The sequence below is a fragment of the Salvelinus namaycush genome, chromosome 29 (assembly GCF_016432855.1).
Source record: "Salvelinus namaycush isolate Seneca chromosome 29, SaNama_1.0, whole genome shotgun sequence".
NCBI classification, from domain to species: domain Eukaryota; kingdom Metazoa; phylum Chordata; class Actinopteri; order Salmoniformes; family Salmonidae; genus Salvelinus; species Salvelinus namaycush.
This window is the reverse complement of record NC_052335.1, coordinates 12,444,029-12,458,551: the sequence shown is the minus strand read 5'-3', so window position 1 is coordinate 12,458,551 and position 14,523 is coordinate 12,444,029. Positions and strand designations below refer to the sequence as shown.

General features: G+C 40.2%; 1 protein-coding gene across 2 annotated transcripts; it reads left to right on the top strand.

Annotated features, from left to right (window-relative positions):
- The first annotated feature begins 670 nt into the window (after positions 1-670).
- On the top strand, positions 671-10,038 carry cdca4 (cell division cycle associated 4). Of its 2 annotated transcripts, none has more exons than XM_038968849.1 (2): positions 671-770; positions 7,924-10,038. In XM_038968849.1, exon 2 carries the CDS (start codon positions 7,931-7,933, stop codon positions 8,735-8,737), a length of 807 nt encoding a protein of 268 aa, XP_038824777.1. In that variant the 5' UTR covers positions 671-770; positions 7,924-7,930; the 3' UTR covers positions 8,738-10,038. The 2 variants fall into 2 exon arrangements, with proteins under 2 accessions (XP_038824777.1, XP_038824778.1); XM_038968850.1 differs by lacking the exon at positions 671-770 and adding an exon at positions 5,135-7,596.
- The last annotated feature ends 4,485 nt before the right edge of the window (positions 10,039-14,523 follow it).

Sequence of the window (14,523 nt, the reverse complement as noted above, 5' to 3'; positions counted from 1 at the left end):
ATGTTGGGGGGTTGTGAGGGTGTAATCACTACTCACACAATAAGAAAAGCTTAATATGCATTTTTAAGCAAATACAGTCCTGAACAGAGTAACGGAAACCCCATTTTTGGAGGATTTACAAATTACACAGTGGTCATTTTCGGATATACTATCTGGTCAGACCCATTTGGTTGGACAGTGACCTAGAATGCAGCCTAATTTCATCACATTTTGCTTATTTTTTGATATATGTATATGTTTATTGAGGTGTTGAAATAATAACATTGTTTTATTTTGTTCACTGTTGAATTTCTTGATACTTTTGTAAAGGTCTGATGATGGCTCCATTCCGTCTCCTATATTTAGGCTATGTAGCCTGGCCCAGAGTTAAAATAGTTTATTTACCTATTACTTGGCTGATAAATATTTCTACCTTAATGTTCAATCTCTTCCTTAATTTTCATCCAAGCTAGTTGTGTTTAATTTTAGATTCAGTAAGCCTCAAATGTTTCCCAAACAGAGCGGGTATTGTGTCAGATGTCTGTGGACCCGTGGTGCAATCTGTTTATTCAGTGTGGCTTTTGTTCATGTTTTCCCCAGTTCAATCGACAGCCTGTCGATCAAGATCCATGTGTCCGCCCACTTCACCCTTCCCTCTGCTGCATCTGGCTGCCTGGCAGCAGTGCCTCGAATACAATCTGTATCCAGGGAAGCTGAGAGAGCTGCGCCTTTAATTCGTTTATTCACGAAGAGCACATGAACCCTCGGCTAAAAAAGCTGATTCTGTAAAGGTAAGACAAATAAATAGAAATATGAATTAAGTAATGTGTGTTGAGTGTAACCAGTTAATGGTATTTTTTACATATTTTTATAAATAAAATACCATTCGAATGTGTTACAAATGCGCGGTCGATTTCGAACGCAAGTGCTCAATGCGGAAGTTCACGAGCGGTATTTCTCGCTCAACGTTCCATAGATATGTGTTACATTGTAACCTCTTGTCACCAGTAGCCTGGTAATCAGCACTTTGATGTGCTTCATCAAGACGTGGTCTAGCGGGATACATCTTAACTGGTGTTTAACGAACAGAAGTTAACAAAAGTAGCTGGTACATTCAAAATGGCTTCCTCTCTGTCGCTTCCCTTTCCCTCTAAGTTCCTATTTTTGCGTCTGAAAAGTAAGTTAAGGGGACAACACACAAACCATTATTAAGTATACTGTCGTGTTGGACCAAGTTTTGTTGTCTCATAATATTGCTCTGTTAAGGCGCACAACTCAGCTAGGTGTCACGAACGTCTGTATACACTCTTAAAACACCTTTGCTTGAAAAATATTACATTGTTTGCCTCTTGAGACGCCGTAGCAACAACATAGCCAGCCACTTCCTCAAAATATTAAGAATTAATTGAAGATAAATCAAGAAATCTGTAATTAATTTTGATGCTTCGGTTTGGCTTGTGCCTAGTCAAAAAGAAACAAGTGTGCTTGCATACTCTCTTGAGACTTTTGCTTGAAAAATGAGAAAAGCAGCAATAGTACTGTTTATCCATCTTGAGACGCTGTAGCCAGTATACACTTCCTTAAAATAGTCAGAATTCATCTAAGATAACTCAACAAATCGGTCTTACATATTTAAGGTTATGCGGAGGAGATCTTAGTTGCTCAATTTTACAACTAACCAGTTGCAGTGCATGGGTAAAATCACTGGGGAAGCCCCCCCCCCCCCCCCCAGAAGCCATATAACAACTTACACTGTTTGTTTAATTGCAGTGTTTGCTGTTAATTCATATGCCTTGTGACTGTTATATATAGGCCTAAAGGCATTGACAATAAGAAGACAGTGGCAGAATAAATTTAACCACATCTTTGTTTTATAACAAAACCGGATAACAACCTATGTCCGGTGAAGTCGACCACACATATTTCATGTAACTTGTGATTTACATTAGTTAGTTACATTACGTCAGTTACATTACCTACAGCATGGTTAAGCAAGTTAATGTTTCCAAAATTTTTGGACCACTAAACTATTGATTTGGAACCACAGTGTTACCACAAGTCACAAAGAAAACAGGAGCTGCCTCCACTATTCCAGCACCATTTTAACTTCAACATTTCAACATCATCAAATCCCTTCTGCTTAGTCTAATACAGTGACAACTAAAAGATACCAAAAAACTATTTAGTCCAATCAACATCAGCTAAATATGTGGCTGTCCATGGTTCTGATTTCTGTTTGTGCACGCGTCTGCCCACGTGCGTTGTGCAAGTAGAAAAATATGTTGACTCACCCTACTTGTAGAGAAACGCCAATGTCATCCTCCTCTTTTTCATGTTGATGAAACAGTATATCACTTTGTCATACAGTACACGCTTGTATTTTTTGTTGTCCTAGGCTAGCCTTCTACATCTAGCTACTGTACATATTGAACTTTGATCCTCTCAGGCCAGGGGCACAACAATGTATGAATTAAAGGTTGGATCACAATCGCCATTATAATCATTGGCCAGTACGGAGAATTAAGTAAAACCACAAGTCCAAATCCCTATAAAGGTTAAATAATAATAAAAAACTATTTAAAAAATCTCGATCCATGGCTAATTTAGGGAAGGGTCAATTTTAGCTACCTAGCCACCGGAGGACAACAACACAATGAGATGCAACAATTCAAGTTGTTTCTGTTAATGACGTATGCTCAAAGGGATTTGATAGGAAAGAAGCCAAATCCAAGCTGGCTTCCCTTGACACTTAATATTTTTTTTTTCTTTTCGCCAGGACCATTCACAGTTGAGCTTGCTAGTTTAGCTCAACGCTGATTGGCTAATCTGTTTCGCTCACTCGGATGCTTTCTCCTGTGAGATGCATTCAGCCTCTTGCGAATTAAAGGAAAATAATGAAACAGAGAGATGAAAGATAAATCATTTGATGTTATATTTCTGAGGGGGGGTTACATTTTTAGGGGAAGCCTGGCTTCCCTTGGCGTCAATGAATACACACCACTGTATCTAACTAAGATGTTTAATGCAGTATTTCTCATCTATCGTAGAAAGACAAACACTTCATTGAAGAATCCCTACTGTTGACCAATGACCGACGAAAGGGTTTAGACTTCGGCTACCGAAGTTCAGCTTGCCTGGACAATTGTTTTTTGTGCACGAACAGCCAAAAAAACCTTGCCGAAGACCAAAACTAACAAAAACGTCCCAAAATGTCATAATCCAGTGCATTCGGAAAGTATTCAGACCCCTTGACGGTTTCCACATTGTTACGTTACAGCCTTATTCGAAAATGGATTAAAGAAATAAAAAATCCTCAATCTACACAATACCCTATAATGACAAAGCAAAAGCAGTTTTTTAGAAAAGTTTGCAAATGTATTAAAAATAAAAACCAGATACCTTATTTATATAAGTATTCAGACCCTTTGCTATGAGCCTCGAAATTGAGCTCAGATGAATCCTGTTTCCATTGATCTACAACTTGATTGGAGTCCACTTGTGGTAAATTCAATTGATTGGACATTATTTGGAAAGGCACACACCTGTCTATATAAGGTCCCAAGGTTGACCAGTGCATGTCAGAGCAAAAACCAAGCCATGAGGTCGAAGAAATTGTCCGTAGAGCTCCGAGACAGGATTGAGTCAAGGCACAGATCTGGTGAAGGGTACTAACCATGTCTGCAGCATTGAAGGTCCCCAAGAACACAGTGGCCTCCATCATTCTTAAATGGAAGAAGTTTTGAACCACCAAGACTCTTCCTAGAGCTGGCCCCTGGTCAAACTGAGCAATCGGGGTGAAGGGCCTTGGTCAGGGAGGTCACCAAGAACCCAATGGTCACTCTGACAGAGTTCCTCTGTGGAGATGGGAGAACCTTCCAGAAGGACAACCATCTCTGCAACACTCCATCAATCAGGCCTTTATGGTAGAGTTAAAGGCACATGACAGCCCGCTGCTTGGAGTTTGCCAAAAGGCACCTAAGGACTCTCAGATGGTCTGATGAAACCAAGATTGAACTCTTTGGCCTGAATGCCAAGCGTCACGTATGGAGGAAACCTGGCACCAACCCTACGGTGAAGCATGGTGGTTGCAGCATCATGCTGTGGGAATGTTCTTCAGCGGCAGGGACTGGGAGACTAGTCAGGATTGAGCGAAAGATGAATTAAGCAAAGTACAGCGAGATCCTTGATGAAAGCCTGTTTCAGACTTGGGCGAAAGTTCAACTTCCAAGTAGGACAATGACCCTAAGCACACATCCAAGACAACGCAGGAGTGGCTTCGGGACAAGTTTCTGAATGTCCTTGAGTGACCAAGCCAGTGCCTGGACTTGAACCCAGAGAGACCTGAAAATAGCTGTGCAACGACACTCCCCATCCAACCTGACAGAGCTTGAGAGGATCTGTGGAGAAGAATGGGAAAAAAATCACCAAATACAGGTGTGCCAAGCTTGTAGTGCCATACCCAAGAAGACTTTAGTCTGTAATTGCTGCCGAAGGTGCTTCAACAAAGTACTGAGTAAATGGTCTGAATACTTATGTAAATGTAATATTTCTGGGGATTTAAAAAATATATACATTTACGAACATTTCTAAAAAGTGTTTTGATATCATAGGTTATTGTGGGTAGATTGATGGAAAAAAATATTCAAGCCATTTTAGAATGAGGCACGGTCTTAATACTTTCCTAATGCACTCTGATGGGAAGCATGCGGACTCGTTTAGGCGGGCAATTCAACATTTTACTAAGATTTTTGTGCAGTATTTCTCAAGTGAAAAAAAATGCATAAACTAAAAACTAGTAGTCTCGTTGAATGACAAACACTTAATTAAAAAATCCTGTCCCTAGTTCCCACTCCTGCTAGGAGTAGTACTGTTGACCAATAAACGACAAAGGGGCGTAAAATTCGGCTACCGAAGTTCGAACTGCAGCAATAATTTGTGTGCATGAACAACCAGAAAAACCCTGAAAAACGCCACAAAAATGTGTCATATATGCGAACTGTTTAGACAGGGAAGCATGCGACATTTACCCCGCTTCTAGTCTCACGTCGATTAATTTGTATTTTTTTTACTGCTATTTTACTATGTTCGCGTTCCCCTGCTCAGACATTGCGTTCATCAACCACTGATTGTGTGCCACATTATCGACTGACAGATTGCTATAACATATGTGGTTAGCTGATAAGTCAAATACCTATCCAGGCGTTGTAAGATCTGGCAGGCGTCAGCAACGCCTGGGCAGAGGAATGCGCTGATTGTAGGCAGAGAGAGCGGTAGGTAGGCCTATTCGTCATCCGGCCGGCGATGAATCAGCATTGTGACTGTAAGTACGGTGGGGGGAAGGGAGTAGTAACTTTAGCTGGGTGGAACTTCCACAGGAGGGAGGCATGTTTGTTTGTGCTATCTGGGGTCCTTGGGACATCTCTACCCTAAACCATAACCCAACCCACGATGGCCAGTTTACATTTCAATGGGATGATGCCAGAGTTGGACGTCACAAGGATCCGCTATAGCAAGTACCATGTTGGTTTGATCGAATGTCGGTATTTGTATGCGTCAGACACAGTGTATGTTATTCACCATTCTGCCACTGCCAATGTAACGGGCCTGGAGGATGGCATGCTGGGATTCTTTTTTTTACTTTACAAGACAACAACTGAAGATACTAGGTTTAATATATGTGAGTGTAGGCCATCATTTGTAAGTAAGAATTTGTTCTTAACTGACTTGCCTAGTTAAATAAAATAAAAAGTGTAATTTACATCCACTTGTGTAGAGGTAAAATTATCATCTGGGGCCAGAAGACCATTTGCTTATTGTTGACATGTTTCAGAATTTTCATTCTATAACTACTACAGTATAAGGTTGATTTCAAACTAATGGTTATAATTTTATTTTTTTAAATCGCGATACAGGCAATCATTTTTCAAGCCCATCAATCCTTTATGGCCTTCTTGGAGTTTAATGTCACTGTCAAAGCAAACACAGGAAACTCTGCTGTCCTATTTTAGAAGGAACGTTTTCGCTTTAAGAAAAACACAGTTTGTTACAAATTCCAATCCACTGCAGGCAATTTGAAAATCATTCATGATAATCATGTTTTTGTTGTGATTTGCCATAAAGGAGGTAGCTGGGAGTTTACTTACCATGATAAATGCTCATCATTTGCAGACTTCACCATTTCAGAAGTGTGGCAAAAATAGGGTCATATGTGTCGGGTAGGCTGATCTCCCATGCCTTCATCTCAACTGTGACTGACCCCTCTCCCTCAATGTGTTATTCTTATAGTTATCCTTATAGCGAACAAGATGTTCTCCTGTGATCTTTGTGACTATCAAACAAATCAGCTCCATCTGCATAGAAATTCTACCCTTCAATATGATTTTTTTTTTTTGCATTTACGTATGTGATTCTTTGTTTTTGCCTGCAACTAACATTTTGTTGGTTTGGTCTACAAAACGATGCATAATGCCCCTTGTCCTTCCATCGTCCTGAAGCTCGAGCAACCTTCAGGTTCTCACCCAATGCAATGTGACACAAACAATTTGCATTGAGGAGGTAAAAGCGGGCATTATTATTCGTAGCTGCTCATAGCCTTTTACAGTTCCTCAGCACCTGGTCCCAGTAGCCGAGTTCTAGTGTATCACCCCTCCCCCCTTCTGCACACACACAAGTCACCCAGTGACTTTGGATGTAATGTGCATTGACGTGCTGGTGATTATCATGTGTTCTCCCTGCTCTAGCTGGATGTTTGTCACTTTTAGGCTCCCGCAGCCCTGGTTGGCAGGCCGCCGTGGCTGGAGGCAAGTGTCCAACACTCGTCTCAGTACTGGATGTATGTACAAAGTGCTGTTTAGCCATTAGCCATTTTCGGTGTGTGTGTCTGCCATTTTATCTTTACTCAGCTGAATTTTTTGGGTTAATATTACAAAATGCTTGCATCGGGAGTGGGATCTCTTTTTCTGTTTAAGGCACTATGTTAGAATTGATAAAGGTCCACTTTCCACTTCTTCATGTTTCGCTTTTCTTGCAAATGGCTCCAGCAAGTCTGTGTTCATATTTGTTTTAGGGATATGTACTTATGATAATGATTTACAAAAACTGACATTGGTCGGAATATGCTCTTGATACGTTAACTAAGAAGTTTTTTTTATCATCCTGGTTTGAAGTTGATGTCACTCTGTTTTGTCTGTAAACAGAAATATAATTTTGAATCCCTTTGTCTTAACAGGCATTTACTAAAATGTCATATTGGAAGATGTGCTCAATGGATGTTGGATAATCAACAAAGATCCTATCACTTCAGACGAATGCCTTACTGGCATTGTTCCTCTTTCTTTCTCTCTACTGTAGCACACAAACAAGCTTTGAGTTTGCTTCCCGTTTCAAGACTGGAGAGCTAGAGTGTGCTCCAATCCCAAGAATTATGGTAGCAAACTGTACCATCTTATCAGTGTGGCGATCTAAGTTGGATGTTCCACTCAGCAGGCACCTTGCAGGTCTGTCTGAAAAGACCTGAAAGGGAGTTAAGAACAGAAGCAGTTTTTCAGTAACATGCGGAAGCAATGAGAAAAAGAGGAAGCCGTCCCATATATATGCCTGTGCGTCGCCGTAGGAAAGGTAGAGAAAAGTAAATGAACACACAAGTACACAAGTACATTATTCATAATATCTTAGATTTTCAGGTGCACTCAAGTTGAACATTTCAATTCTAGCATTAGCAAATTGTCATAACCATTTTGAAATCCTAATCCTGATATTCTAGTGTGTTTTATTAAGAAATCTTATTACTGTAAGTAAATAGGACGTGCACTTTTGGCATCTTTACCAAACAACATAAAACACTGAAATAATTAAGCATAACTTGCAAAACAACTGAATGGAAAAGGTTACTTCTTAAAAAGCTTTATATGTTCTAACCAAAGTGTTACTTGGCTCCCCCCACAGGGCCAACATGTACTCCAAGGGCACCAAACGCAAGTTCTCTGATGGTGTGGACAACAAGGCGGTGGCAGCATCCTATAGCCTGCAGCGCCAGTCCCTGCTGGACATGTCCCTGCTCAAGCTGCAGCTGTGCCACATGCTAGCGGAGCCCAACCTGTGTCGCTCGGTGCTCATCGCCAACACGGTGCGCCAGATCCAGGAGGAGATGGCCCACGACGGCAGCTGGCAGGTGGTCACAGAGGCCTTAGGTGGCTCTGGCCATGGCCCATCTGACCGCTTGGTGGACACCGAGGTTCTGTGCCAGTCGCCGGAGCAGCAGGACAGTGGGCCTAAGCTCTACTCAGTGATGGGCTACGACGGCTGCCGTGAGGAGGAAGTGGTGACGGACAAGGCACTGTGTTCTGTGGTTGTTGGCGACAGGTCCCCGGCCTTCCTGTTGGGGACCATTGGCCACTGCTGGGACAGGGGGGAACTGAGAGTGGAGGATGGGGTCAGCAAAGACTCAGGTACGGGGGACGAGGAGGGGACGAGGTCTGGGGAGGGGGCTAAATTGGCAACGGGGCAGGTGTTTGGGACGTTCGAGATCAAGAACGGTGCCCCCGGGTCAGACCCGGCACTAGAGGAGCTGTTCTCTGACGTTGATGCCTCGTATTATGACTTGGACACCACGCTGACAGGCATGCAGAGTGCCCCCAAGATGGGGCCTTACGACTTTCTGGACAGCTTGGCCTCCTCACACGGCCCTGTGTCCAACTCCAGCTGTAGAGCCGATCTCAATGAACTTGACCACATTATGGAGATCATTGTGGGCTCATAGCTTACAGACTTAAAACTCGAATACTGTTTCATTGATCTTGTGCCACTGCCTTTTTGTCTTGTATGTGCAAACATACAGTATTTACACACTTTCCTCTGTATGGAAACTGAGTGAAATCCATCTCCGTGCAATGAAATGTTCATCTGAAAAGGTTCACGCTTTCTCAAGTTCACCATCCTTTTTCTTATGTATACTTTCTTTATGTTTGTATTTGAGTGTGTTCTCTCTTCTGTTTTTTTAATGTAGTTTCTGGTTTAATTTATTGTACTTATTACACTACATCAATTCAGAGCAGCACAACATATTTACATGAACTATACATATTTTCTTTAAAAAGATATATAATATTGTTAAAACGTTTCTGTATAAATATACACACATATTTTTTTACTTGAGAGACAGTCTGGGAATTGTTCCAGACTGTCTGTCTGTCTTTTTTTTCTATATTTCTAAATACACAACAATTGCACAAAAGCTCAGTGTGATTGGGACTGATTTACCTGTTGTCTTCCAAAGGTTTAACTTTGGTTGTGTCTTTGAGCTACAAGAGTAAAGATGCATTGTCGAAAACATGAATTGCATTCAGTATGCTCACAATGTGATGCACCCTTGTCTTGGTCTATGGTTTGGTGCTACAGTATATGCACCGTGTACAGTATTCCTTATAAACACATTGCCTTCTTGAGCCATACAGTTCGTTCTTGCACCACGGCTAGCTTAACCTCAGCCTAGCATGTGGTGCCATTTGTTTGCTATTAGAAATAACGTACGTTCTTATATTTGTCTCATTACAAATGAAGAATTGTAATGGGTATATTTCTCATTTTATGTTATGACTTTTAGCCTATTTTATTTATTAAGTGCAAACATATGGTGGTGTTAAACCTTGGTAATACTTAAGGTTGTAGAAGCTTTTCAGCTTTCTGACATGAATTGATATTTTGGAATCATAATGAGTTTCCGGACTTTCATGCATACTTTTAGTGAAGTAATTACTTTCTTATTCAAAACAAACTGAGAACATGTAAAGAATTGTGCTATTCAGCTGACCTATTCCAACAAAATAATGTCTTTTTTTTATCGCGTTCAAAGCCTGCACTCAGGCACAAGATAATATTGTGAGTAAACAACTGATTGCTGATTAAACAGACATGTGGGAGATCTCACATTTCTTTTTTATAAATAAGTACTGTACATTTGACATTTGTGACCATGAGCTAGAGTAAATTTAGCTTTTTTTTTATACAAGTAAACTGTAGCAGTTTTTACAATTTTTAATAAAGGTTAGAACATTATCGTAATATGAATGAATTGTGTGGTTCTGTTTTCTGAGGACATATGAAGTATTAATTGATGTTGGATTGTCATTCCAAATTAGTGCCCCTGCCAATCTTTCAGGTAAATCAAACATTCACATGTCTGATTCAAAGTATGTGAAAGAGAAAGCTATAGAGTGAAAATAGTGCAATTGAGCTAAAACTACTTTTACTCAATCAAAACATAGCTGCTAGACCTAAATGTGTATTCTGTAAGATTTCCTGCTGATGTACCCATAGATTTTTTAAAGAATTTGACTTCAAAGACACTGCAGTGAATTCAGGGAAAGCCCTAACCGACAGAATCCCGGTCCAATGTCAACCCGATACCTTAGCCATATACTAAGTTCCTGATTAGGTTGCCCATCACTTCTGAAGCCATTCAGCAAATGTGTGGGGTAAACACTTTTACACTGTTAAACCAGTAGATCTGAACCTCTAAAAGTTGCTACAATCAAATAATCACCTCCACAATGATTGGCACAATTGCTTAAGATGGGCCAAAAAATACTATAAAATAGATAATACAAATACTGAGCTATATTGTATGATTTAAAAAAAAGTATAATTATTTTACACTAATACAATTGCTCAAAGTGCATTTTGTAAAATATTCTCTAAAACAATGATTTGCACCCCTAATGATTCTTATAAATAACACAGATTCTATTTTGTTTTGTTTATGTTATACTTTTTTAAGTTAATCAAATTTTATGGAACTGCATTGTGGCCTTTCATGGCTTCCTGTTTCACACTGGGTTATAAAAATCTGGTAAGACGCATGTAAAATCCATTTGTCATCCATCACCATTGAGAAAGGCAAAGAACTCACAAATGAAAAGAGACATGGTTGTTGACTCATAAATCAGGCAATGGGTACAAAAAACTACTGAAGAGCAAATGTACCACATTTTGGGCAACAATTTAAGAAGTTTAAAAACCACTGGGACAGTGGTAAACTTGCCTGGTAGAGGACGGAAGTGTATCTTGTCTCTACGCAAAGTGAGGAAGATGGTTTGGGAGGCAAAGACCAAGGGCCACAGTGGGAGAATTACAGAACTTGGTCGTATCTTAGGGTCTACAATTAGACGCCACCTTCATGCCAATAGGCCATTTGGAAGGGTTGCCATAAAAAAAGCCTTAATTGAGAGCAACCAACAAATGTAAATGGCATTGGCACTTGGATTGGAACCGGGTGCTATGGTGAGATGAGAAGAAAATATAGCTCTTTGGCCACGTACACCAGTGGTGGGTATGGCCTCGAAATAAGGATTCATATGCAGAAAATAACCTCATACCTACTGTAAAATATAGTGGTGGATCTTTGATGTTGTGAGACTGTTTCTTTCACTGGTCCTGGGGCCCTTGTTAAGGTCAACGGCATCATGAACTCTACTAAGTACCAGGACATTTTAGCCAAAAACCTGGTTGCCTCTGCCAGGAGGCTGAAAGTTGGCCGCAAGTGGATCTTCCAGCAAGACAATGACCCCAAGAACACAATCCACAAAGAAATGGTTAATTGACCAGAAAATCAACATTTTGCAATGGCTGTCTCAGTCTCCGGACTTGAACCCCATTGAAAACCTGTGGTTTGAATTGAAGAGGGTAGTCCATAAGCACATACCAAATGATATCAAGGATCTGGTCTATGATCCCTCCCAATGTGTTCTCCAATCTCATTAAACATTATAGAAAAAGGGTAAGTAGTGTTATCCACGTAAGGGGAGGGTGCACAAAGTATTGAAAAAAGGGTGCATATACCATGCATATACAATTTCACAAGACAAAATAAAAAATACAATACAGAACAACACAAATATTCAAGAAAAACTATTGCATTTCTTAATAAGAAGATCCCCAATCAATATTTTTAATTGCTCGAGCTGCACAAGAACATCCAACTGTCATTTGTAGTTGGTTCCAGAAATGAGGTGCTTTAAAACTAAAAGTGGATTTACCTAGTTCGGTGGAGACCCGAGGAACCTCAAGAGTTAACCAACCTTGTGAATGGGTTTGGTATCTCATGTTTTTATATTTTAACAGCGACCTTAGGTAAGTCGGAAGCTTTTGTAGTAGAGTTTTGTAGACAAAAAGGGAAACAATTAAGTGATCTACGGGACTTTAATGAGGACCAGCCAACCTTTTGATACAGGAGGCAGTGGTGAGTATTAAAACGGTCACCTGTGATTAAGCAAAGGGCCCTTTGATAGACGGCATCCAAAGGTTTAAGAGTAGTGGCTGCTGCAATCTGGTAAATGGTGTCACCATAGTCAAGAACTGGCAGGAAAGTTGACTGTACAATCTGCTTCCTGCTATTTACGGAGAGGCAAGATCCATTTCTTTAAAAAAAAAGCCCACTTTAAATCATAGCTTTTCAACTAGCTCATCTGTATGTTTTTTAAACATTACATCTTTGTCAATAAAAATGCCCAGATATTTAAAGGCGGAAACTCGATCAATAGGAGAACCATCTAATGAATAAATATGTAGTCCATCTGAAACATTTTTGTGAGAATTAGTGAACAACAGATATTTAGTCTTGCCCGCATTAAGTAAATCTGTGGCTCAGTTGGTAGAGCATGACACTTGCAATGTCAGGGTTGTGGTTTCGATTCCCATGGGGGACCAGCATGAATGAAAATGTAGGGGCTCACTACTGTATATCACTCTGGATAAGAGTGTCTGTTAAATGACAAAAAAATTACATGTTTTAAACCAACCAGGGCAAGGCAACAAAGTCACATTCCAGCACTAACATAGCCTGGTCAACAGTTGGGGCAATGGAATATATACCAGTGTCGTCTGCATACAGATGAATATTACAATTTAACAGATATATATTTCTCAAACCGGTTGCTAGAAGCCCGATCCAGGCCTATTTCAGTCAGCCTTTGAATGCAATGGTCAACAGTGTCGAAGGCTGTGGAAAAGTCTATAAATAAGGCAGCACAATGTTTTTTATGATCTAAGCACATCATCTAGATTAGAACAAGCGTAGCAGCTGAGGTGCTATGTCAACGTCTGAAGCCAGACTGGTGCACATTTAGAATAGAATGAGAAATTCAAAAATGATTAGCTGAGAGTTGGCCAGGGATTCTGAAACTTTGAAAAGGCAAGATTACTTTGAAAATGGACAGTAGTTATCTAATTCAGAAGAATTTCCTCCTTTGTGTAGCGGGAGGACGAGCCACTTTCCAGATCTTGGGGATAACACCAGAAACAATTGTCAAGTAAAAAATATAGGTTAATGATTCTGCAATAAGTAGGGCAGAGAGCTGCTGCATTAAGAAGGTATCAAGAGAATCAGCCCATGTGAGGGGGGGGGGGGGGGTTACATCGATTTTTATCAAGGCACTTAGTACATCATAGATATAAAATGGTTGAAATCAAAGTAGAGAATGTGTATCTGGGAGTGCATCATTCTCTGAAGTCTGTTTCGCGGTGAATATAAGGGGGGAGAGTTTTGTTTCAGAATTTTGACTACTTTACAGAAGTTGGATTCCCACCATTCTCAGATACAGTTCAAGAAGTTTATTGACTTTGCTTTTCTAACCAGAGATAGACATCTACAGTATTTCTCAAATGTCTGAAAGACTGCTAGTCAGACAGAGTATCAGTCAATCTAACCTTAGCCCAAGCAAAATTACGTTGCTGTCATTTTTCAGACAATTCATGCATGAACCAAGGGTTTGATCTATCCTTTACTCTTAGTTTTTTATACGGAGCATGCTTATCTGCAACAGTGTTAAACAGAGAAGTAAAACATTTAAGGGCCTGATCTGAGTCAGAGATAGATGATACCATCCCCCAGTAAAACAACCCCAGATCAGACATTAAATGTTGCTCATTAAAATTCCTAAAATGTATCTTTGTAATAATGCGTAGGTGGGATTTAGGTAGCTTAACATCTCTTATGCAGGCAATGGGACAGTGGTCACTGAGCTCATTAGCAAAAATTCCATTGGCAGTATACCTATGAGGGGCATTTGTTAGAATAATATCTAAAAGAGTAGATTTTTCAGGGTGTTTAAAGTTGAGGCGAGTTAGGCTGAAAGGTATTTGTACTGAGCTAAATCTATCTGATACTGGCATTAACCAATCCAGATTAAGATCACCCAATATTAATAATTCAGACATAGCATAGTCAGACAGTAATTCAAACAATTTGTTTTGAGAACAAGGCGGAGCAGAGGGAGGGAGATAAATTCACACTAGTGTCAATGGGGCATTATTACCAAGACCCACATTTAGGATTAGGCATTCAAATTGCTTAGGGACAGAGGTGGAAAGGGACACAGAACATTTAAATTGCTCTTTACAAATAAGGCGACACCCCCACCTCTGTCAGATCGAAATACTGTATATTATAACCAGTCAGAGAGACACATCAGAATTCGGCATAGACTTCTATTCGCTAAGATTCAGTAATAATCTAAATATCTGCGTTGGTTTGAGAAGCCAGAGTTACAA